This window comes from Gouania willdenowi, chromosome 7 (assembly GCF_900634775.1).
Source record: "Gouania willdenowi chromosome 7, fGouWil2.1, whole genome shotgun sequence".
Classification (NCBI taxonomy): Eukaryota; Metazoa; Chordata; class Actinopteri; order Blenniiformes; family Gobiesocidae; genus Gouania; species Gouania willdenowi.
The window spans coordinates 35023437-35046636 of NC_041050.1; the positions used below are offsets into that span (position 1 = coordinate 35023437).

The following is a 23200-nucleotide window of genomic DNA, read 5'->3' on the forward strand; positions in this document are numbered from 1 at the left end:
TGGAAGCAGGGAGGTTTCTAGCCATTTTGGTGCCCGAGGCAAAATTAGATTTTGGAGGAAAAAAACAAATTTTTATTAAATTTTTGGATTTCAGTAGAAAGTGAAATAATTATTTCAGTTCCAAAAAACGAGCATTTTCTGTCTATACGTTATGTTTTCAGGCTTCATGGGTTCAAATCATTCTGAAATGAAAAGACTATCAGTTTTTTTGTTTCAGAGCTATTTTTATTCTTTAATGATTCTCCTTAATATTCATTCATCATACATTTGGGGGTGCTTGGGCTGGTTCGGGTGGGGCTGAGGAGGACTGACAGCTGCTGCTGCTGCTGCTGGACTGATTGAAAATGAGCAGAGCTTCTTCAGAAATATGAGCTATTATGAGGAAAAAAGTGATTCAACTTTGAAAGTATGTACAAAGTTCGGAATAGCTTGACAACATGCTAATATTCCAGAACTTTCCATCACATGAACCACTAACAGACCCACCTTGCCTATGGAGGAAGTCTGGAAGTACGTAGTATACTAATCGTTTAGGTGCTTTATCACCACTATATTTCTACCAATCTTCAAATGTAAACTGTACATTACATCTCACCCCTGTTTTTCTTTATAGTTTTTTGTTGCATATCTTTTTAGCATGTGGGTAGTCACAAAAAAAAAAAAAACATTTCTTTTGACTGTGCACAGACTGAGTCAGCTCCTTTTGTTGGAAAATGTGTTGAGGAAATACAGCAGGAGCAGCCAGATTTTTGTATTTATGTTGGAGCATCACTGCAGGAAATCTGAAAGGAGAAGTTTCCCTAATAAACACAAAGGCAACAACAAGTTAGTTAGTTAAGTTAGTTAGTTAATTCATTTATTGTCCACAGTGTGGAGATTTATCTTTGGTCTCATATAAAAACAACAAGCAGAACAGCATAGCAACAACAACAACACTTACACACAGATCATCTTCAGGGCAAGAAGCAGGACAGCAGTGGCAGTATACAACACATCAACGGGACATGGTGTTCCCAATTGCTTTAGGGATAAAGGAATTTTTAAAATTATTACGATTTGCTCTTGGCACTTTGGAACGTCTACCTGAGGGGAGAAGTTCAAACTCCCTATTAAGTGGATGGGACGGGTCGTTTGTTATTTTGACAGCTTTTTTCCTCAGCATTTCCTCGTACATACAACTTACTTGTTTCTGTTTTGTCCCTATGATTTTTGAGGCAAGGTTTACTATTCTCTGCAGCTTGCTTCTTCCTTTTATGTTTAGGTTACCATGCCACATTGCCATATTAAAAGTTAAAATGCCCTCTATCAGGTTCTTATAAACTGTTTCCATAATGTGCTTGCTCACTCTAAAGGAGTTGAGCTTGCGCAATAGATGGAGACGTTGGTTACAAGTTTTAAAAGTATAGTCTGTGTTTTCACTGAAATTTAGATTACAATCAATATATGTACCTATATATTTGAACTTGTCTACTACCTCTACAATTTGTCCCCTAATTATAAGGGGCTGCACAGGGTCCTTTTCATGAAAAACAAGTTCCTGTGTTTTTGTTACATTGATCTCTTAGTAACTTTCATCGCACCACTTCTGGAGAGATGACACATATGCTCTATAAGCCCCCTCTCCGACTATGTCCCCCTTCTTTAATAAGGCATCCAGGGCCATATCATCTGCATACTTAAACAAACGAAACTTTCCCAGATCTAATTGGAATTCGTTTGTGTATATATGGAAAAAAGTAATGGGGATAAAATAGTCCCTTGCGGGGCGCCAGTATTAAGTACAATGATGTCGGACTGAGTATAATTAACCAGAACCTGTTGAGGAAGGTCAGAGAGGAAGTCCCTAACAAGGTGGATAATACCACCGTTTACTCCTATATCGATAAGTCTCTGCAGCAGGATGTGAATCTGCATGCCGTTAAAGGCGGAAGTAAAATCGATAAACAAGGCCCTAGCAAAGTGGGAGGGGGCTTGAAGGTGCTTTGACAGAGTGTGGAACATACAAGCAGGATAGGCTTTAGTTCGACATGGAACGTTGGTGACTCTAACAGTAATCTTCCACTGCAGGGTTCTCACCAGCACTGTTGAGTGTAGGGACCCCCTATATGCTGGGATTTTGACCCCCTACGGTGTGATGTCGCCCCCTACACTATGTTTCAACCAACGTTAATTGGTAACGTTGTAATAATTGTTGCAGACTTGGACACAAAAGGGACTTCCAGGCGTGACTGGGTTGTTTAAACTTTTTTTTATCTGCATAACCAAGATATAAATACTGTACATCAGCTGCACTGTCTATTTCAGGGGTCTGCAACCTTTACTCTCGTCTGGATTAAAGTCCTTCCTGAGCCGAAAAAACACCTTCTCAATGAAGACAATACAGTGTATAAAATTGCATACAGTTAAAATAATATTGAATCATTTTTTGAGTTAATGGATTGGAAGGGCAACAAAAAATACCTTGAGGTTGATAACACATGATCATGTCGGGCAACGCATGCTAATTGCTAATTTCTTGCAACATATCAAGTTGCATGCTAAGGTGGCATGTTGGCAATTAAATTAATCTTTCTCCACACAAACACAATCTGTATTTTTTTCCAGAATAGTCTTTTTTGTTCGGGTTAGCTACAGGGAGCCATTGCAAAAGAGTCAAAGAGCCACATGAGGCCCCAGAGCCGCAGGTTGCAGACCTCTGGTCTATTTAATATATGCGATTTGATCGGATGCTCCTTTCTTCACCTGAGGACCCCTGCAGCCACTTAGCTGCCCCCGATGTTGCCTGTGCGCATCCTCCGCTTTGTAACCCATAATTACCGTCCAATATAAACAGTGAGATTTAACCGTACGTAGCGTGTAGCGGCACATGATGCTACTTGTGATGTTTATAACACGCAACTGATAATTCTACATGCACAGATGTGAATATTGTCAGGTTGAAACAGGTTCAGGCTTAAAGGGACATCGGCTTCATTCGAGTCAGACGGGTTTGGGCCGCGTTCTGTCGGGATCAGGCTGGGTCACGTCTTCTTTTTTAGGCCAGATTAAAGTTCTACTGTGTGCATATCCTTCGCTTTGTAACCCATAATCACTGTCCAATATAAAAAGTGTGCTTCATGATCTCAAAATTAATGAGTTTGGGGGGCTTGTAAAAACTGTTGAGATTGTAAAAACCTAATTTGAATTTGAAAAGCACGTCTTCGAATCAGTCTTTTGAATCAAATTTCTTGTCTGTACAGTGTCTGAGTATTTATTAGTGGAGGATCTATACCAAGCATGAGTAACACTTTAACTAAATTCATCATCACCTTCACCAATTCATCAAATAACCTTTGATTTTTAAAGTAAGGCTGTAAAGATAAAAAACAAAACAAATATACGTTAGCTTTACTGCATAAAATTTGGCAATCAGAGGGTTAGAAATTTGCTGGACACCCTGACAAACACTGCCAGCAGTGCTCGCTCGTACACCTCATGATCACTCTACGCTGTGATGAAATCCTGGTGATAATCCTGAGGTCTCATCATTAGTTTGTAAAACTTTGGCAATGCCGTCACAAACTGTGTGTGTGTTCTTGAATATTAGGTTGTGACAAATGCCATGATGATTTTACCCCTGCCTTTTTCAGTTCATGTTAATTCTACCAAACCAATGAATGAGAAATGACTTGTATTTCCATGTTTCCCTCTAGCCGTGCAGTCCCTGAACAGTCTGAATGACCAGATTGCCAGCTTCATGGTGACTGGTCCTAAATCCCCAGAGGAAGAGGAGGAAGAGGAGCCCACGTTTCTTCCCCCTGAGAAGGAGACGCTGCAGAAGTCCATGACCCTGATGAGACACCTCCTCGTGGATGCTCAGGTACATAAAATAGCTTCATTAAACACCTCACTCGGCTGTTGTCAACCACTGAAGGCTAGAGGATGACGATTGAAGTGGACGGTTTACAAGCAGGATAAATAGATTTTTAGTTTAGTAGAGGTGAAGGCTGTGATATTATTTCTTGAGAATAAGGCCCTTGAAACGGTGTATTAATCTATGCACCAGTGATTATTATTCCCCACCACAAAGTGGAAGGGAGATATAAGTTTCGGCTCCGTCCGTTCAAGTTAAAGGAGACAGATTTTCTCAGAAACTGTTTAACATAGGATAACCAAATTCGGTGTGTGGCTTCAGGGTATTGATACTGTTGTACGTTGTGTGTATTAATCATTCATTCATTATTTTGCAAAGAAGTGTTTATTTAACCACTACAGCTATATGCCTGTCCTGATGTGTCACGCCTATTAAACTGCCATTATTATAAAAAATGATAGGAAAAATGTTACACAAGAAAAGTTATGACCATCTGGTGCTAACACTTCTATTTTCATAAAAAAAGGGATACTGTGTTTTGCTAAAACGCCTTGTGCAACCTTTTACACTGTTGTACTCCCGTTGAACCATGACATCTGCATATATGCATAACCTTTTGTACTCTTGTATGCCATGACATCTGAGTGAACTTGAAGCATCTGTTACACCAGTAAGGCATTGAAAAAAAAAAAATGAACTTGTATTCTCTTTTCCTATTCGCTAAGGCGGTCAGGGCATGAATTATGACACACTATCACGCCACGCTTCTTGCTATATATATCTCACTGATTTTTAAGAACGGGAGCTTTTTAGAGGGAGAGCTTTTTAGAGACGGACATTCTAGTTGTTCGGCAGGCCCCTGTCCGTTCTTGTCGGCTGTCAGTTCAGGACTTTGATACTTTGAAACTTGTGATTGACTTTTGATTTTCTTTTTGTTTAATTTTTGTGAAACCTTTAATAAAATATATTAACTATTAAGAAGCCTTCTTGAGTAAATTAACCGCCTGCAATCATCCACCTGAGACAGCGCCCGGGTTTTGAAAAAGATACACTCCTAGACCTCTGGTAAGTGAAAGCCCCCTCGGCTCCTTTCCTCACAGAGAAGGGAAAGGGGGGGGGCTAGCTCATACTGTTGTAAAAAAGAATTGTTTCCAGCTTTGACCTACACTCGGTGGGTCTTAATATCAATCCCACAAAATAGCGAGACGACTCTTAGACTTCCTATAAGAGGAGGTACAATTAGTCTTATCTTTTATTAGAAAACAATAATAAAGGATAGGCAGCCAGCCTCGGTGACAAGGTAGAGGGGGAATTCTTGTATTAAGAACGGCAGTTTTAGATCCCCTACCGTTATAAAGTCCCGCGGGCTATCGACAGATACCTTGATGGAGTTCGAAAATGAGAGGCACGCAATTATTTTTTTTCTGGAGTTATTGCCCTGTTCCATCTTTTTTTGGGCGGAGGATGTTGATGACTGTCTTCTTGTTAATAATTAATGATCGCAAACACAGCTCAGGATAAGTGATTGATCTTGCACCAATAAATAATTTAATGGATAAATTGACTTGCATTGGATGCTTTGATTTTAGCAGTTTTTCATCTATTATAAATACTGACTGTCATCTTTTTTATTGATCACTATAGCAACATCACAGGTGGAATAATCAAAGCCTAAGTAGTAAATACTTTTTTAAATTCTCACTTGTGTTGTACAAAAGTGTGTGCTAAATAAATTGGTAGAATTCTAGAAAATAATCCAACTGTTTGGTTCAGGTGATGGTCTTGTGATTGGTAGGTTGTAGGTTAAATCTTAAGGCTCTATCTGTCATGTGTCAAAGTGTCCTTGGGCAAGAAGCCTACACAACCCAATAGATGGTAGATTAATGGCTTGCATTGAAGTGCTGTTCCATTGGTGGGTGAATGTGGCTGATAATATAAAGCTCTATGGGATTACTGCTGTGGTAATAGAAATCCAAACCCATTTACTGTGGGTGACAAATTGTGTTTTACTTCCAATTCGTATTTGAGTTGTAAAAATATAATTTCTACAAGATCCAAGCATTCTTTGTCATAGACCAAAAAATTCCTTTGATTGAGGTTGATCACGGAAGCAAAGCCTGTTATTTTATCTGTAAATTATATTGGCTGAATGGCCAATGTCTGTGACTTCATTTTTTTTTCTTTTTTCTTACCACGAGATCTACCTTTTCTATTATTTATTTTAAAAACTAATTTATGTAATTGAATCAATAAATTTAAATTTATTTGAGTTAGTAAGTCCAATCACATTAATCCAAGTCACACACTCGAGAAACGTGTTCACACTAAAGAACACAACTTACAGTATTAAATTAAACCACGCACAAGATCATGTTTCCGGCCTGGTTTAGTTTGTATTCTTAAAGTCAAAGAAAAATCAAAAGAAAACAATCTTTTATTTTGTAGATCAGAAAACAATTAACGTATATTCCCATCTAGTTCTGGTTTTTTAAGACACAAAGTGGTCATTTGTAAACAGAGTTCATGCACACATCTGTGTAATCATCTATAGAAGTGTTTTTCAATAAGAAATTGCTTGGTTGGTTGTAAATAATGTATATATTACGTTTATGTCCGTGTGTATACTGTGACGTATAGGACTATGGATGGAAAGTAGCTCATGGCTAAATCTGGCACATTTACACAAAATATAGCACTGGTGTTCATTAATGTGCACAGTCCTCTCCAAATAAACAAATAAAATAAAAGTAAAAAACACATGGTTCATAAGAAGAAAATTATTTTGTGATCTGCAAAACAGAAGGAATTATGGACGATGCGTATCTCTATACCAATTTAAATCTTGCCTGTTTGGGGTTTTAAGCCTACCTGCGATCACACGTTTTTGGTTCATGAACGAACATAATTGGTTCAACTCCAGAAATAAATGCCTAATATTGAAACGCATAGAAGTGATTCCAAAGTTTAAAGCTGATATCAGCCAAAGTCGATAACGGGTTGATAATATCGTGGATCACTAATTTAAGTTGAGGTTTCATTTATTCAGACAAAGCTTTTCAGGAAATGTTTCTCTCTCGACATGTTTTGACTGTCAACTGCCAGTCTTCGTCAGAGGAGTTCTGCTGATCGCCTTTGAAGTTTCCTTTGAAGTTTCCTTTTAAGTTTCACTTGACTTTCATGTAATAGTTCCAGCGAAATTCATTTAGTCTTCTTTTTGAACAGTAAGTTAAGTTGAGGTTTTTTTTTATTCAGACAAGGTTTTTCAGGACATTTTTATCTCTCAACAAGTTTCAACTGTCAGTCTTCTTCAGAGGAGGTTTCCTCAACTTAACATACTGTTAAAAAAGACAAAATGAATCTCGCTGGAACTATTACCAATTTAATTATTAAATTAAATAATTGGAAAGGTGTGAATAAAGACTAATGACATCGTACAACATTTTGACAAATTGCTGAAAAGTGTTACCCAGTGTCAATAAGATGCTCATATTTGCATCACTTCTCCAGCAGAGAAAAACCCAGATAGCATTGATACCTCCTTCACACACTCACAGTTCAAACTTCATGCTTCATTTTTCTTTCGTGCAAATTGCTTATAAAGCCACAAGAGGCTATTTCTGAGCTTCTGCAGCAAAAGGCCAGAGATGAAATGAAAATATTGACTGTGTGTAACAGGGGTGAGACGACAACAGTCACATCCTGCAGCATCTGAGTCAATTGCCACTCAGACGCACTCACTGTTCCACGACACATTCACTAAATGAAGGATAGTATTGAAAAAAAGAGAAAACTCCTACACAGTCTTCTCACAAGCCATGAATGACACTTTATGTTTTCTATTAATGTTTTACAGTTTGTTCCCATGTCAGCGGTGTAGAGAGTGCTGATATATTCTACTCAAGTAGAAGTACTGTTACTTGATTGAAATTGTACTACAAGTACAAGTAAGTCATACATACATAAAATACTAAAGTACAAGTAAAAAGTAGCTGAATTAAATAGCACTGAATGTAAAAGTTAATAGTTACTTTCACCCCCCACGTTTAGTTTTGGTAATAAATCTTTCCACAGTTCCCTTGCATACAGTAAACATCTCATGTATTAACTTAAAAAGGAAGAGACGAGATCTTACACAATTGGAACTCAATTGATTTTCTACAAAGGCATCTGTATAAAATAAAAGGTTTGTCAAAAAAATGTACAATTATTTCTAAAATAAAACAACACTAATTAATTCAATAAAAAAGAGAAGAAAATAAATCAGACTAAGTATAGATACATTTATGAACTCTAAAACAGAGAAAACAACCTCCATTCAATGCTGTTTTGGTGCAGTGCATTACGTTTAATCTGATTGGTTGGCTATGATGTGATGCATTTGATTGCCTGGTCATTTCATTTTTTTTTTTTTTTTTGTAGTTTCACAATGTCCGTTGATCATTTTAAAACAAAACATAATAATTTAAACTACTTGGGTTACATGAACGGTGGGGCAAGCCTTAATACCATCCCATATAGTTGATAAATGGTAATAAAATAAAAAAAGCGCAATAAAAAAACATCATCATGATAATGTTATACTCAATCAATTGTAACTATAAAATTAGAAAACATCATGAAATAAGAGGCATAACAAATAAAGTCAACTATAATTTTTTTTTTTGAATGATAAATATTGAATGGGCTCTAATTGACTCCAAGGATAATAGGAGGGTTAATTGTCATCTTGTAAGTTTCGTTGACATTAGAACTCTCCTTTTTGGGGCACATTTGTCAAACTCAAGGCCCGGAGGCCAAATCCGGCCCTTTATAGCATCCAATTCGGCCCCGCTCCAGGAGAAAGAAAGAAATGACAGAGAAAACATTAGTTATTGTGTAAATTACCAAATAATTCAGTTGTAGAGATCTAAAATTCACCAATTTAATGAAACTCCACAATTTTTTTATGGGCTTGCAATTTTCCTTTGTTTATATCACATGAATGCAGTCATTTTTAGTTGCAGATTGTTGAAAGAACTTTCAATATATCCACAAAAATTACTCTAAATTACACAAAAATTTCTGACAAAATCAAGATTTTTTTTTTTAAAGTGAATTGAACTGATATTGAGAACTAGGGCACACTGATGTTAAAATTGTTCTTTTTTTTCCTCCTCACCTAAAACCTACAGCCCACTTGAGATCAAACTGGTCCGTGTTTGGCCCCTGAACTAATAAGTGAGTTGGACACCCCTGTTTCGGGGAAAACAATGGTAGAAAAATATTACAAGTCTTGTTGATTCAGACTCCCTCTCCCTTCACACTCTTTCTTGACAATCTACTTTAATTCTTAGCTTTTATTGTGAAAGGAACAGCTGAAGGCAGAGCTGCTTCATGTGTATCCTCCTACACTAGAGGCCCATCTGGTGTGTATCCTGCAGTCAAGCTGTGAGTGGACAACCCCCCCTCACCCACACACCCTCTACTGAGACCACATTAGCAGTGCTGTCACTTATCAACAGTAAGGAAGAGGATGATGAGGAGGAGAGGATTGTGTAGCTGGAGCATTATGGGTTGGAAAGGTATGCAGGGGTACTGTGGAAAAGAGTAAAGGTGACTTTGACAATGACTGAGTAGAGACACTGATAAATAAGATCTGTCTGACCTCCTCCAACCTTCACTTTACTCTAATCACCAGTGGAAACCTGCAGACACGTCCGTCACTCTGAGAGAAATACACAAAGAACAAAGAAGATACACGCATAGGCAGAGTTTGAGATTCTTACTAGGGGGGAGGGGCAAAAGAAAAAATAGAATTAAATATATAGACCGTCTCGAGATTTGCGTCAACCACAATGTGTGTAACATATACAATAATGTAAAAATGATTGATAACATAATTAATAATGTTGACGACAAGAATTTGCGTCAACGCATCGTGTAATTTAACCCCTTAACGTCCACGAGTCAAAATGCGTGTTCTCACTCATTCACGCACTTAAAGTTTTAAAAGCATATTACAAGTGTCATGATTTGTTCGATAGCTTTGAATCTTCAGTTTATAAATCATTCTAAGACACAAACATCACAGCAGAGTCAACTATTTTTGTCAAACTTGGGAAAAAAAATGAAAAGTCATCTCAAAGTCTTCCTAAGACATTAAAAATCCAATGAATCTCAGCATTTAGTCCAAAACACAATAAAATTGCTGAAAAATAATAAAATATAACGTCCTATTTACAAGAAGAAAGCAGCTCCGCCCTGATTTCTTTTTACTTTTTCAGCTCTCGTGAGGCTGACGTGTTGTTAAAAATCACAATTTCTATAGATTAATGTTGTACATTCATGAAAAAATCAGGCTGGGGGCCGCTTTATGCGTCACGTTTGCTGCAGTACCACACATGAACTGCTGGGTGCAGTGTCGTTTCACCATTTATATTGGGAAGAAGAATTGTGCAAGAGGAGAAGAACCAACAGAAGAAGAACCAAGTCACATGACTCAAGTGCCAAAAATATACTTGTATTTTTTAAAGAACAACAAATTAAATCATATTTTGTACAGTGGCTGCATTTTATTGTGCTCAAAATATTTCTATATTTACATTATATTAAGAGGTATGATTTTTCGAATGAATTTGGGAAAACTGTAATGAAAACTTTCGACCACTGGTGGGTGGGGGAGGGGGGGGATGCCCTGAACTCCGTGTATGGATGAGTCTAATTTTTTTGTCTTCTCAAAATCTTCTTAAGATAGTAAAAAATCCAATAAATCCCAGAATTTAGTCAAAAACACAATTAAACTGCTGTAAAATAATCAAATGCAACATATTTACAAGAAGAATGCGGCTCCGCCCTGATTTCTTCTTACTTTTTTAGCTCTGTAATGCTGATCGTGTCATTAAAAATCACCATTTTCAGATTAATGCTATAAATTCATGATGAAATCAGGCCGGCGTCCGCTTTCTGCTTCATTTCTGCTGCAGTACCACACATGAACTGCTGGGTGCAGTGTCGCGTCACCATTTACATTGTGAAGAAAAATTGAGCAAAAAGAAGAACCAAGTCACGTGACTCGATCGCCTAAAATAACTTGTATTTTTAAACAAACAACAAAGGAATTCATATATATTTTGTGCAGTCGCTGTGTTTTATGGCACTTAAAATATGTTTATATTATGTACTGAAAATATGGATTATTATTCATGGTTTTTTTTTTTAACATACTATAATTAAATGTCCAAAAGCTCTTATTTACCCATAATAAAATATAATATTTGTTTGAACAAACAGTTTTAGAACATCTGATTTCAACTTAATATAAATCGAACAATAACACAAGCAAGTAAGTAAGCGATTAGACAAATCAGATATAAATAACTGGGACATTCAGATTAACACTGAAAAAGAGAGTTTGCACAAAATTTTAATAATTAACAAATGATAAGAATAATTCTATTTTAAATACTAAACTTAATACACACTAAAAATCTCATATAGATATACTTAACAAATCAAATAAACAGACACAATAGACCCCTAAATGGTAAAATGATAATAAATCAAATAATAAATCTTAGAATTGTATTTTTCAAACTAATTTGGAAAAACTGTAATGCCAATGCAACCCCCCAGCAAACTCCATGTATGCACGCAAGCTTTTTCTTTTCTTTTTTTTTTTACTTTTACATCTACAAAGTTATTTAAAGCCATAAACAATCAAATGTAGACTTTAAATCCATGGTGAGCCCTGTCATATCTACGTAATAAACACACAACAGATCAATGCTGTAAGCATCATTGATTGTGAGAGGATCAATACAGTACCACTGTGAATGGTGCAGTTCACAGGGTGGCGGCTAATCCTGCTATGAGGTCACATGATTAACCCTAAGGTCACTGTCTCTGACCTGTCAGTTTTCCTCACTTTAACCTGATTTTACAGTGTAGTTGGTAGATGACTCACTATACTACACTTGTATTTGTCTGTATTATATTTGCACATTTGTACATTTGTATTATAATTTCCTGTAAGTGTGCACTTCTATTTAAACCCTATTTACCTAACAGTCTTATTTAGTATTTCTGGAGCATACAATTTCCCCCTGGGATAAATAAAGTATATCTGATATTCTGATTAGCGGCTTGCCATACAATGTCAAACTACATTTAGAATCAGAAATCAATGCAAATGTTTTCAAATTAAATAGGAATTTGTCATACAATCAAGGAATTTTAAAGAGAAAATTCTGCAGGAAATGTCATCTGTTTTTTTTTTAATGCCATTTTGTTTTTGTTTTTTTCATTTTCATTTATTTCATTTTAGTTTTGTTCTAATTTATGTCTGTCCAACAGTCGTATAAATGCACTATTATCCTACGTTGGTATTTCATTTGTTCTTACTGTGTACTATTCTTATTGTGTAGCTGCAATGTGTGAATTTCCCCTCTAGGGGATCAGTTGTGGTCTATTCTTTACTTCTCTGTCACTTATTGCTTGAATATCATCAGTGCGTCACATACTGAATTTGCATATTAGCTAAATATTTAGTTTTACCTGTGACATTTAGATTTAAGATTTAGATTTAGCATTTAAAAAAGCAAATCTGGTCAAAAAGAATGTAATAAAAAAAAAGTCACATACGTTTTTTAATCGTTGTTTGTTGCTAAATATTGTGAAAAGTCGCCGTTCATTTTAGTATTAACATTACAATCGGCTCCCTATATACTCAGAGCCTGAGAATATTTATCTATTTTGAATTTAATTTATTAGTGTTATTTTATTTACAGTACATTTTGACAAACCATTTATTTTATACAGATGCCTTTGTGGAAAATAAATTAAGTTCCAATTGTGTAAGATTTGGCAAGATTTATCTAGTAATTTTTGATTTGTGAGTGATATTTAATTGTAATTGAGTATTTTATGTATGACTTAATTGTACTTGTACTTGATTATTATTAATTATTTGCTCTGAATATGTGGCTTAAACCCATTGGTATGAGGTGAACGCCTGTCATGAAAGTTCATGTCAGTTGTGCATATATTAGCCTATTTTGCCAGACCTGTGCCCAGGGTCAGGTAGAAGAGCAGGTGGCCCAGGTGCTGTAATAAGAGCAAATGTGTGACGGGTCGAACAGGTGAGTCTGTGTTTCTAAGCCAGTGCCTCAGCTGGCTCAATAAAGCACAGTTTATTTTACAAACGCACAATATATTAGCCTGCTCTCATCTGACCTCTCAACCCATCCTCTGACTCCAGTTATGTCTAATAGGCCTTATTATAATAATCATAGCCATAGAGAAAGAATTTCATCCTCCATCTTGATAGCAAATTGTGGCCTGATGAATCCTAACAAATTAAAATGGAAATTAGGCAATTTGATCACAGAGGCAGTTGTCTTTACTCGCGTCTGTATTTAGTAGAGCTGGGCAATATATCGTGATTCAAGATGTATCGAGTTTTCTATTTTGGCGACATAGACAAAGACAATATCAAGATATATCTGTTTGTTTTTTTTTACTTGTTTTTATTTATACAATCACACAAATCACATTACAAAATGTTTCCATATTTCTGAGAAATATATTTTTATAGCTTATTTTGTATTAAAATACTTGGTTTAAGCGTCACTGCTTTCATTACTTCTCAAAACGTTATGAAAAGCACAGTTAGATGGAACTCACTCATACGTGCTGTCCCCATTAGAGAAAAAAGCCAAAATTGCTACATATTGTGCAACTGTTTGTTAATAAATCAGCCTGTGTCAGATTTTTCACCATCATATTTAACCCAGAAATGTATAAAACTTTGAGTTAAATCTTGAGATTAATATCGTATATCGCCATTTTCGGAAAAAAATATTGATATATAAGTTTTGGTTCACATCACCCGGCCTTAGTATTTAGTAAAAAAAAAATAAAAGAATAAATACGGCTCATCTATATGCGAAGTTTGCAGGGGTCAGGGTGGCATTGCCCCTCCCCTAGTGGTCAAAAGTTTTCATTAGTTTTCCTCAAATTCATTTGAAACATCACAATTCCTTAATGTAATGTACATAATACACAAATATTCTAAGTGCCATAAAACACAGTGACTGTACAGTATATGTATATTAATTAATTTGTTGTTGATTTAAAAATACAAGTTGTTGTTTGGCACTCGAGTCATGTGACTTGTGACTTCTACTTCTGTTGCGCAATTTTTCTTAACAATGTAAGTGGTGAAGCAACACTGCACCCAGCAGTTCATGTATGGTACTGCAGCCGGATTTAATCATTTTTTTACAACATTAATCAAAAAATTGATTTTTAATGACAGCCTCACAGGGCAGAGCTGCTTTCTTTTCATAAAAAGGATGTTATATATATATATATTTTTTTTTGTTTTTGTTTACAGCAGTTTTGTATTTTGGACTAATTGCTGGGATTCATTTGATTTTTGAATGTCTGAGGAAGATTTTGAGACCACTTTTGATGGAATATATGGATTCAGTAACGCATGAGGTGAGCAGTTGTTTGTCGCCATTTTTTTTGCCAAGTTGAACAAAAATAATTGACTGTTTGTTGTGATGGTTGTGTCTTATGATGGTTTATATGGTTAAAAACTGAAGATTCTATGTTTTTAAAAGGTAGATGATAATTGTGATATGCTGCTTTATTTGAGAAGCATTTAATCCTTTAGAGCGCGTGAATGGGTGACGGTCGACATTAAATTACAACACATCGATGCAAATTTTTGTGGTCAACATTAATCATTCTTGTATATGTTACACACATTGTGGTTGGCGTGAATCTCGAGACAGTCTATATATATATATATATATATATATAAAAATTTCATTTTTTTTTTTTGTATTTTGCCCTTTACGCTCAGATCTTAGTATTCTCTCATGAAGTGCTTTTAAAGATGATAATTTTTCTTAACTCATCTCTTTTTGCCCACTCAGTCAATAACTTATAGTGTACGTGCTTATGAGGTCAGATTTCTGTGCAGCTTGGGCTAATAGTGGAGAACTCAATGAAATGTTCAAGGATATCTCATTCAATAGTGTGCAGTTGGGATATATAAACATGACAAATCTTTTACTCTTTATCTGGTGCTTGCAATCACCATTCGTGGCCTAAGGGTGCAAAAATTGAAATGTCAATGCCAGATGCCTAGCATTAATCATGGAGCTGATGTCGAGCAGATTGAAAGAGACTCATCTTGTAAGGAATAAATTGAAAACCATTTCGATGCCTACAGAAAAATAAGAAGCGTTCCGTGTCTGTAAAAGATGACTGGTAAGGAAAATGTCATGACTATGGAACAAATTCAAATCAAGGAGTACTGTTGGTTTTCGTTTGATTTTAAGTTTTAGTATCGTATGATACAGTATCAAAAAAAAGGTTTACGATACTTTCATTGACATTCAGCGTTTGGCAGCGATGGACCTACTCTTCCAATTGTTGCACTTGCACAATCTGAATCTTTGAACTGCTAATTAAAAACCTTTTTCTTTTAGATGCGAGGCATTGTAATCTAACAGTGGAGCACTTCACCATTAAGTTGCTTCACTGCCTTCATGTAGAATAGTAGAGATATGCATCACTGCTCCTTTGATTTAATTAACAAGTTTTGCCCACATTTACGCTGGGTGCTAATTGCCAAATACTGATCCTATCAAGTGTAGAATGATTTATCCATGATTTGTTTTTTATTTGAATCCCTCCTAAAATACTAACTTATTTTCATATGCAACTTTGTGAAAATACCTCTTTTCCTCTCAAATAACAGCCTTTACTATGTTTTTTTTCAAACGTTGATGCTGATCTGAAAGGGGCTTGTGTTTTTCAGCCCCCAAAGATAGAAATTGTTCACCACCCACAACCAGGTTGAGGTAGTAATCAGTGCTTCCTGTTTACCTTATTTACCTTATTTTTTTCGGCCCCCAAAGTAAACGTACAAAATGACAAAAAAATACACAAAACAAAAGCATTAAAAAATACAAAGAATTAGAACATTGGAGGAAAATAAAATAAAACACAAGAAAAATACAGAAAGAACTCCAAAAACACACAAAACTACTACCAAAATACACATAATTACTCAAAAGAATATACAAAATAAGTCAAAAGTACCAAATCACAGAAAATGACAACAAAAGTACAAAAAAAGTTAAGGAAAACCCAAAAAATGACTCCACAAACCATACTGATAAGCAAGCAAAACGACAACAGAAGTACACAAAAATTACTCCCAAAATAATGCAAAATGACAACATAAATACACAATATGATCTAAAAAACATACATTTTCCAGAAATTCACAAAATACAATCATAACAAGAAAGGCAACAACGAACAGAAAAACTATTACAAATAAATAATTGTTATTTCCTGTGTTAATGCTCAAATTGGCCATTATTGTAAATCCTAACATGAATGTTGATAATGTGGTCCTGTGATCAAACAAACACATTTTTGTGGCCCCTGCTGTGATAGAAGTTTCCCACCTCTGCCCTAAATTGAGCTTTCATGTGCTTTATCTTCATAAGACTAATTTAATATCTGCTGTCACTTACCGTAATTAAAAACTATAATCATGTTTAATTTAACTTCAGAAGGGGAACCACAATGCACTGTTCCCTTGTGCATAGTATAATTCTCTAACTTTTAAGCTAGCGTAGCTCTAGCATGTTGTTTATCTATTTATCTTGCACACAGTTAATTAAAGTTTTTCTCTGCATGTGTGTTGTTAAGTAAAGGCACCTTTAAATGCTTCTGAATGCTTGTAACGCTGGTATTCATTTGAGTTTGTTCGTTATTTGTTAGCGTGTTCATACATAGCGTTGTGCCAAAATGCTAAATGTAAAATAGTTTTCCCTCTGCCGTCTGTTGAGACAGAGAATTTTCCCACTCATCTTACACCTTAAGGCCTATTACACAGTATGAATATTGGTATGTTTTATTCATTGCACTCTGCAATCACATCTAAAAATGACCAGTTTATTGATTTGGGCGTTTGTTTAAAGGAGCTGAAGAGAGAAATAGAAATGAAAGCTTTTGTGAGCCATTACTGCCCTGCACTGTTTACATCATTGCGTCCTCTCTTCTTTAAACTTTCACCTTTACCATGTCAAGTCAGCATCTCCAAGGTTTAGCTTTACCAAAGATAATGTTTATGAAAATAATAACAAAAACAGTTGTTAGTGGTGCCTAAGGGCCTTGGAGATTTGGTGACTCCAAGGAGTCTGAATCGGTCTTTGAATAAAGGAAGGGCAATGACATTCTGTCCTTGGTTGTCACTGGGGGAATCAAGAGATAAAAGTGGATTCTTCAAGGGGAAATTCAGGCTTTAAGTCAATCTTGAGCTTACAGCTAAAAAATAAAAACATTTAACCCAAAACAAAGAGTTTTCAGATGTTGGATCATGAGGCTGTGAATGGAAATGCTGGACTTGATATGCCCTCAGTAAAAGGAGTCATTTTTAAAGGTTTGATTTTGATTCGAGTTAATTTGACCAAGAAAGGTTTGTCTCAACAAGGAATTATTAGCAAAGAGACACAATTTAAACATATATCTTTAGTACATTAGAAGTGTTAGTTTGGATTTAGTAGTGAAATTGATTATTGATTACTCCTCCAAGGAAAAATACAATATTTACTGTACTTGTCAGTACTTATGTTTAAAGGTAACTATATACTTTAATTACTTAATATAATGAAGTTACTTTTCAAAAATGTGACAATTCAAAATATTAATTTGTAGACATTCTAGTCTAATTCTATTCTTCTGGCATGTTTCACATTAAAACATTTTAACATTATGCACATTGCATCAAGCAAAAAATTAAATTAAATGAACAGTTTTTGACTTAAAGAAATATGTTGAACATTTAAACTTATTTACTGCACATTCCACCAAATTGTAATAAAATAAAACCACTCTTCTATTAATGAATAGATTTTTTTCTACAATGTGTCGGAATGATTCAGAATCTACGGTTAAAATTGGCAACACATCGTCATGGGCGAGTCATCGTGTTAAGTCGCAGAACGACCGGAATTAACTTAAAGTGGAATTAAGTCTTTACAAAAAAGAGGAATTATTTAATTAAAAACAGTCGTTTAATTTGGAATTACATTTGCATTAGGAGTAGTTTACAAGGTCCGTTTCAAGAGGATTTCAATTTTATTCTGAATTAAAGAGGAATTAAAGCTCCCATGTAAACGTGGCCAGTAGCTTTGTCGTCAAACTCAAAGTAATGTCGGTACTTCCAAGAATTAAAAGCCATTTGGACGTGCTCTCTCTCGTGCTCGATTTTTGTGTGTGTTATTTACCAATGATGTCGCGCCGCCTACGTCATATACGAGTTATAATCTGCTATAAAATGCGAAACGCCCAACAAACAGTCGCAAAACTGTTTTATTTAGTAACACAGGAAAATAACTGTAATCTAATGATTTTTTTCTTCAATTATAATCCCTTACTTTTCTTGTTAATTGAGAAACAAGGTAATCAGACTACAGTAACATGTTACTTCTAACGTAATATAATTGTAATCATGAAATTGATAATTAATTGCAATTATGGCGTAATTATAATTGTAACTGTAATTGAAAACATCTGTTGCTGTGATCATATTTGAATTGTAATTGAGTTCACAGATAATTTACTTTGTAATTGTAATTGACATGTAAATTCTATAGAAACTACATTTTAATTAAACGTAAAACTGGGGAACCATGTTATAGTTCTACACATATGGTTACACATAGTTAACAATTATTAAAATATGTTTTCTATCAAGTTTTGCTACTACATTTCAGCGCTCTTGCGCATCTTTTTGTCTTTTTTTTTTAAATAAATTAAAATTTAGGGGTAAACCAATATTTTTATGGATAAAGAAGCCTAACAAGGTAACCAAGAGATGAAAAAACTAATTGGACATTTTTTAGTGTATTTTACATTTGATTTAAGACATGGGTCAAAACTCACCCGTTATCATCAATTGGGTTCTTTCTTTCTTACTATAGACTTAATATTTTGTTAAACACACTGAGATGACTTTGTTGTAATTTGCGCTATATAAATAAAATTGAATTGAACAGGAGGGGTACCTTTTATGGGCTTATTGAGTAAAGGCTTATTGAACAGTAAGTATGAGAAAATAAAACCACATTCAGAATGATATGACCTCCGTTCTTTCATACACAAGGCAACTCAATGTGCTTTACATAATCAAAAAGTGCAACAGAAAACATTCAAAACATTCAATAGCTAAAAAATAACACTTAAAACCATCAGTAAAATCAATTAAAAATAATCTATAAACACATTACAACGTCAACAACAACATGACAAAAAATCTCCCTGTCAATCATACGCAGTAGAGAAAGAGTGTTTGATTTAAAGATGTTCACATGTGATGCTGACTTCAGCTCTGCTGCAGTTTGTTCCACTTCTTTGCAGCATAACAACTAAAAGCAACATCACCATGTTTACTGTGAACTCTGGGCTCCACTATCTGACCTGTGTCCATAGATCTGTGAGCTCTGGGCTCCACTATCTGACCTGTGTTCATAGATCTGAGAGACCTGCTGGGTTCAGACCTGACTAACATGTCACTGATGTATTCTGGACCAAACCCATTCACACATTTATAACCAGCAGCAGAACTTTAAAGTCTATTCTGAGGCTGACTGGGAGCCAGTGTAAATAATTTAAAACTGGAGTAATGTGTTCTGACCTCTTTGTTCTGGTTTGTTCCAGTTAAACAATCCTATACAGTTGAAAACTAACAGACTTTTTTGTGTTTCTTTAATTCATGTCAAGCTTATACTTTTTTCATCTTCCCTTCGGTTACAAGGGATTGTTTATCAAAACAGTTCAAAATGCTACTCATTTGCTCGTTTCTGCTGCCTTCTATGTGTCTGTCTGGATGAAAGTACTATTCAACCTTGAGCGTAGCATTCAGAGCAAGTGCAATCAAGCCCATAAACGTACGCTTTCAAAGTGTTCAAGAGAAATATTTGCATATCAGGCTAGGTCATACTTGGGTTGCTAGGCAATTAGGTTTTTCTGACAGGCATTTACTCAAATACACATTCAATGTGTCTAAAAAACAAGATCTAGCGTCAATTGATGAATACATTTGAGATATTTGATTATGAGGTTTTCAGAAAAGCTTAACCATCTCCCCGTCAAACCGGATACACTTTACTGCTCTGTGCAATCCATTTTTATGCACACATGCACACAGCTATAGGTTGTCATGGAAACTGACCACCAAGTGCTTATTTTGATAATATTGACCTTTTGTACGTGGCGTCCAATTGTGCGTTGTAGATTACTGGGAAGCAAGAGTAGATTGCACTCATGTGTAAGGATGCAAATATTTGCACATTTGTCCTCAGCCAGGATTTACTTTAGCTTTACGCTAAGCTATATAAACAATGGGGAAAAAAGCCAAACATGGCTTAAAAAAAGTATAGAAAGAAGGCAACAGTGTGTCAAAGCCACTAAGTATCTAAATCCTGTTCAGCCTGTCTTCTCTCATAATTTATGGCTATGACTCGTGTTTATTAGAGGTAAACAAACAATAATACATTATGATAGAGATTAAAAGGGATTTTCACGTTTTTATATGTACTGAATTTTCTGCTTTTACAAATTGATCCATAGTTGCTCATATTAGGACAAGTTAAGATTACATTTATCAACTAAAATGTTCTCCTTCTCTGCAGGTCAAACTAGCAGAGCTGTTCCATTCAAGCATGCAATGTTTTTTTTTTCTTAGAGCCCCTAATGCGTCTTTAGTTTTTAGTAACATAATTGATAATGTTTACTACAAAAATGCGTCATTTAATCTTGTAAATTCATGATAAAATCAGGCCGGCTGCCACTTTCTGCTTCATTTTTGCAGCAGTACCAAACATGAACTGCTGGGTGCAGTGTCGCTTCACCATTTACAGTGTGAAGAAGAATTGCGCAACAGAAGAACCACCAACCTAAAGTTTAAAAAATTCGGGATCATTTTACTGATTTGTTTGAATTTTTAATTGCAAATTCTTGAAAGATCTCAAAATTTTTGCACAAATCTTCTAGTTTCTCTCAAACTCATCCACAAAATTCTTCTAAATTACACAAAAAATTGTGACAAAACCAATAACTTTAAGTGAATTGAACTGATATTGAAAACTAGGGCACAATTACGTAACTTGTTTTTTCCCTACCTAAAATCTGTGGCCCACTCGAAATCAAAACAGTCCGTATTTGGCACTTGAACTAAAGTGAGTTTGACACCCCTGCTGTAAAGGGCCGGATTTGGTCCCCGCACCTTGAGTTTGACACATGTGGCGTAGTATGGGATTTTTCAGGACTTTTCACATGAAGCTCAAGCTCAATCCCTCTACATAGAGTATGTCATTCCTAATAATCTATGTGCTAGTTCTTTTTATGTTTGTTTTTAGCACAGCTTCTAGGCTCCACACAAAAAGTGTAATCCTGTAAGCGCGTTTGGCTGTGAAACATTATTAGTCCAACATGATTTGGATTGCATAAGACAAGCTACTTTGATTGGGTGTTGCTCGGGGGAAACACTCTAATTGTAGAGGTTGGACTCTGGAAAGGAATCATTAGATGGTTTGTGAGATGGGAGCATGTTGCTCATATCTATCTGTGCAGCTGCAGCACGACACGAGCAGCAAAAACCTGAGAAAAAGCAGCATGAGCAATGCTCTGAACCAAGTATGCAAATAAGTGTCACAGCTCAGATCAATCTTTGGAACGTTGATGGAGCGGCCTTTGGGTCTGCCTGTCTGAAAAGCCAGGAGAATTTTAGTTCATAGAATTCTTATCAAGTCGATGTTTTTCTCTATTTCTGTTGTTTGCTTAACCCCAAAGCATGCAACAATTAATTTCAGCCTTGTGTTATTGATATCGAGCTGTTACTTAAAGCTGATACCTAGGGCTGGGCGATATATCGAGAATCAATATATATTGTTTCCTATTTTTTGCCTATATCGAGATCGCGTCTATCCATTGACTTTGTATGTGATCCTGTCGCATGAACATTTTGTGATTCATCCGGTGTGAACGCAGCATTAGAGAGCAATAACATTCAAACGGCCATAATGTCTTCAATTATTATTTGACGTTTATATGTGTGCACCATTGGAAAGCTTTGAATCCACACTTTGAGAATTTGTAAATAACTCAAAACGCATGGCCGACACGTTCCTGTTTTTTTTTTTTTGTTTTTGGTCGATATTATTGGATTTTGGCTTTCCTGTACATTATACCATGCTGTACTTTATTATTAAAACAATGATAAGGTTGCATATACTTTGCTAGTTCATGTTGCTTGCAGTAATGGGCCTAGACAATAAGGTTCAGTCCACGCTAACTGTGCACATTAAGCTGTCTGGGCAACATTGGAACCCTCTGGAGAGTGTTTAGGAGGAGGAGGAAACATTGATTCAGTCATGATGGAGGGCTGAGGAGGGAAAACATGTCAACATTCACTTCAGGAGGTCTCTGTGTGAGAGTCTTTTATGCAGAGTGATAAAAACCTATCTGAGAGGGTGCGTTGGATAGTCGTTGGATAGTTGATCAGAAAAAGGTTTCTGCTTGACACCAGACACCACTGGATGTAACACTTTAAGGTGTATAACTAGCACACACTTCTTCTCTTTAACCCACAGCAACAGAGCAAGGTAGAAAAATAAGACACATGTGGATGAGAAGAATATAAACTAGAATATGTATTTTTTAACTTTGAAATGACAAAATAATCTGTAGTTTTTTTTTGTTGACAATATAATGAACAGCTAAAGTAAAGTTTCTCAGATGGTGAACACCACAAAAACATTTATTAGCAACATGAATTCAAAACTATGACATAAAATGAACAGAATTTAGTTTAGAAAATGCCAACAATTATACAGTATATACATTAGTGTACTGACATTACTGTACCATTAATTTAAACAAGTAACATTTCACACGACTGTTTAAGGGTGTAAGAAAAAAAAACAACCTTTGGGGATATTTGTCACTGTGCGATTATTGTATAAATCCAAAAAATGTTAACATTGATTTTTTAAAATATTTTTTTCACCAAAGTTTTTTTTTAATAAGTACGTTAACATATGCATATACCTTGAACCGCTCAGACCTTGTTAAACTTGTTGCCCCCCAGTGGTCAAAAGTTTTCATGACAGTTTTTCCAAAATCTTTCAGAAAAAATAAAATTCTTAATATAATGTAAATAATATACAAACATTTTAGGTGCTATACACAACACAGTGACTGTACAAAATATATATATTCATTCATTTGTTGTAGATTGTGTAATGTATAAGTTTTCAGTGAAATGGTCCCAAACTT

At 35.4% G+C, this 23200-nt stretch overlaps 1 protein-coding gene across 4 annotated transcripts in view; it reads left to right on the plus strand.

The window, feature by feature from the left end:
- Nucleotides 1-23200, plus strand: part of LOC114466788 (kazrin-like) — a 242594-nt gene that overhangs the window by 28115 nt on the left and 191279 nt on the right. For all 4 annotated transcript variants that reach the window (XM_028452521.1, XM_028452519.1, XM_028452523.1 and 1 more), the window contains exon 2: nt 3693-3859. In XM_028452521.1, the coding sequence (XP_028308322.1) occupies nt 3737-3859 (123 nt within the window). In that variant the 5' untranslated portion in view covers nt 3693-3736. The remainder of the gene's footprint in view (nt 1-3692; nt 3860-23200) is intronic.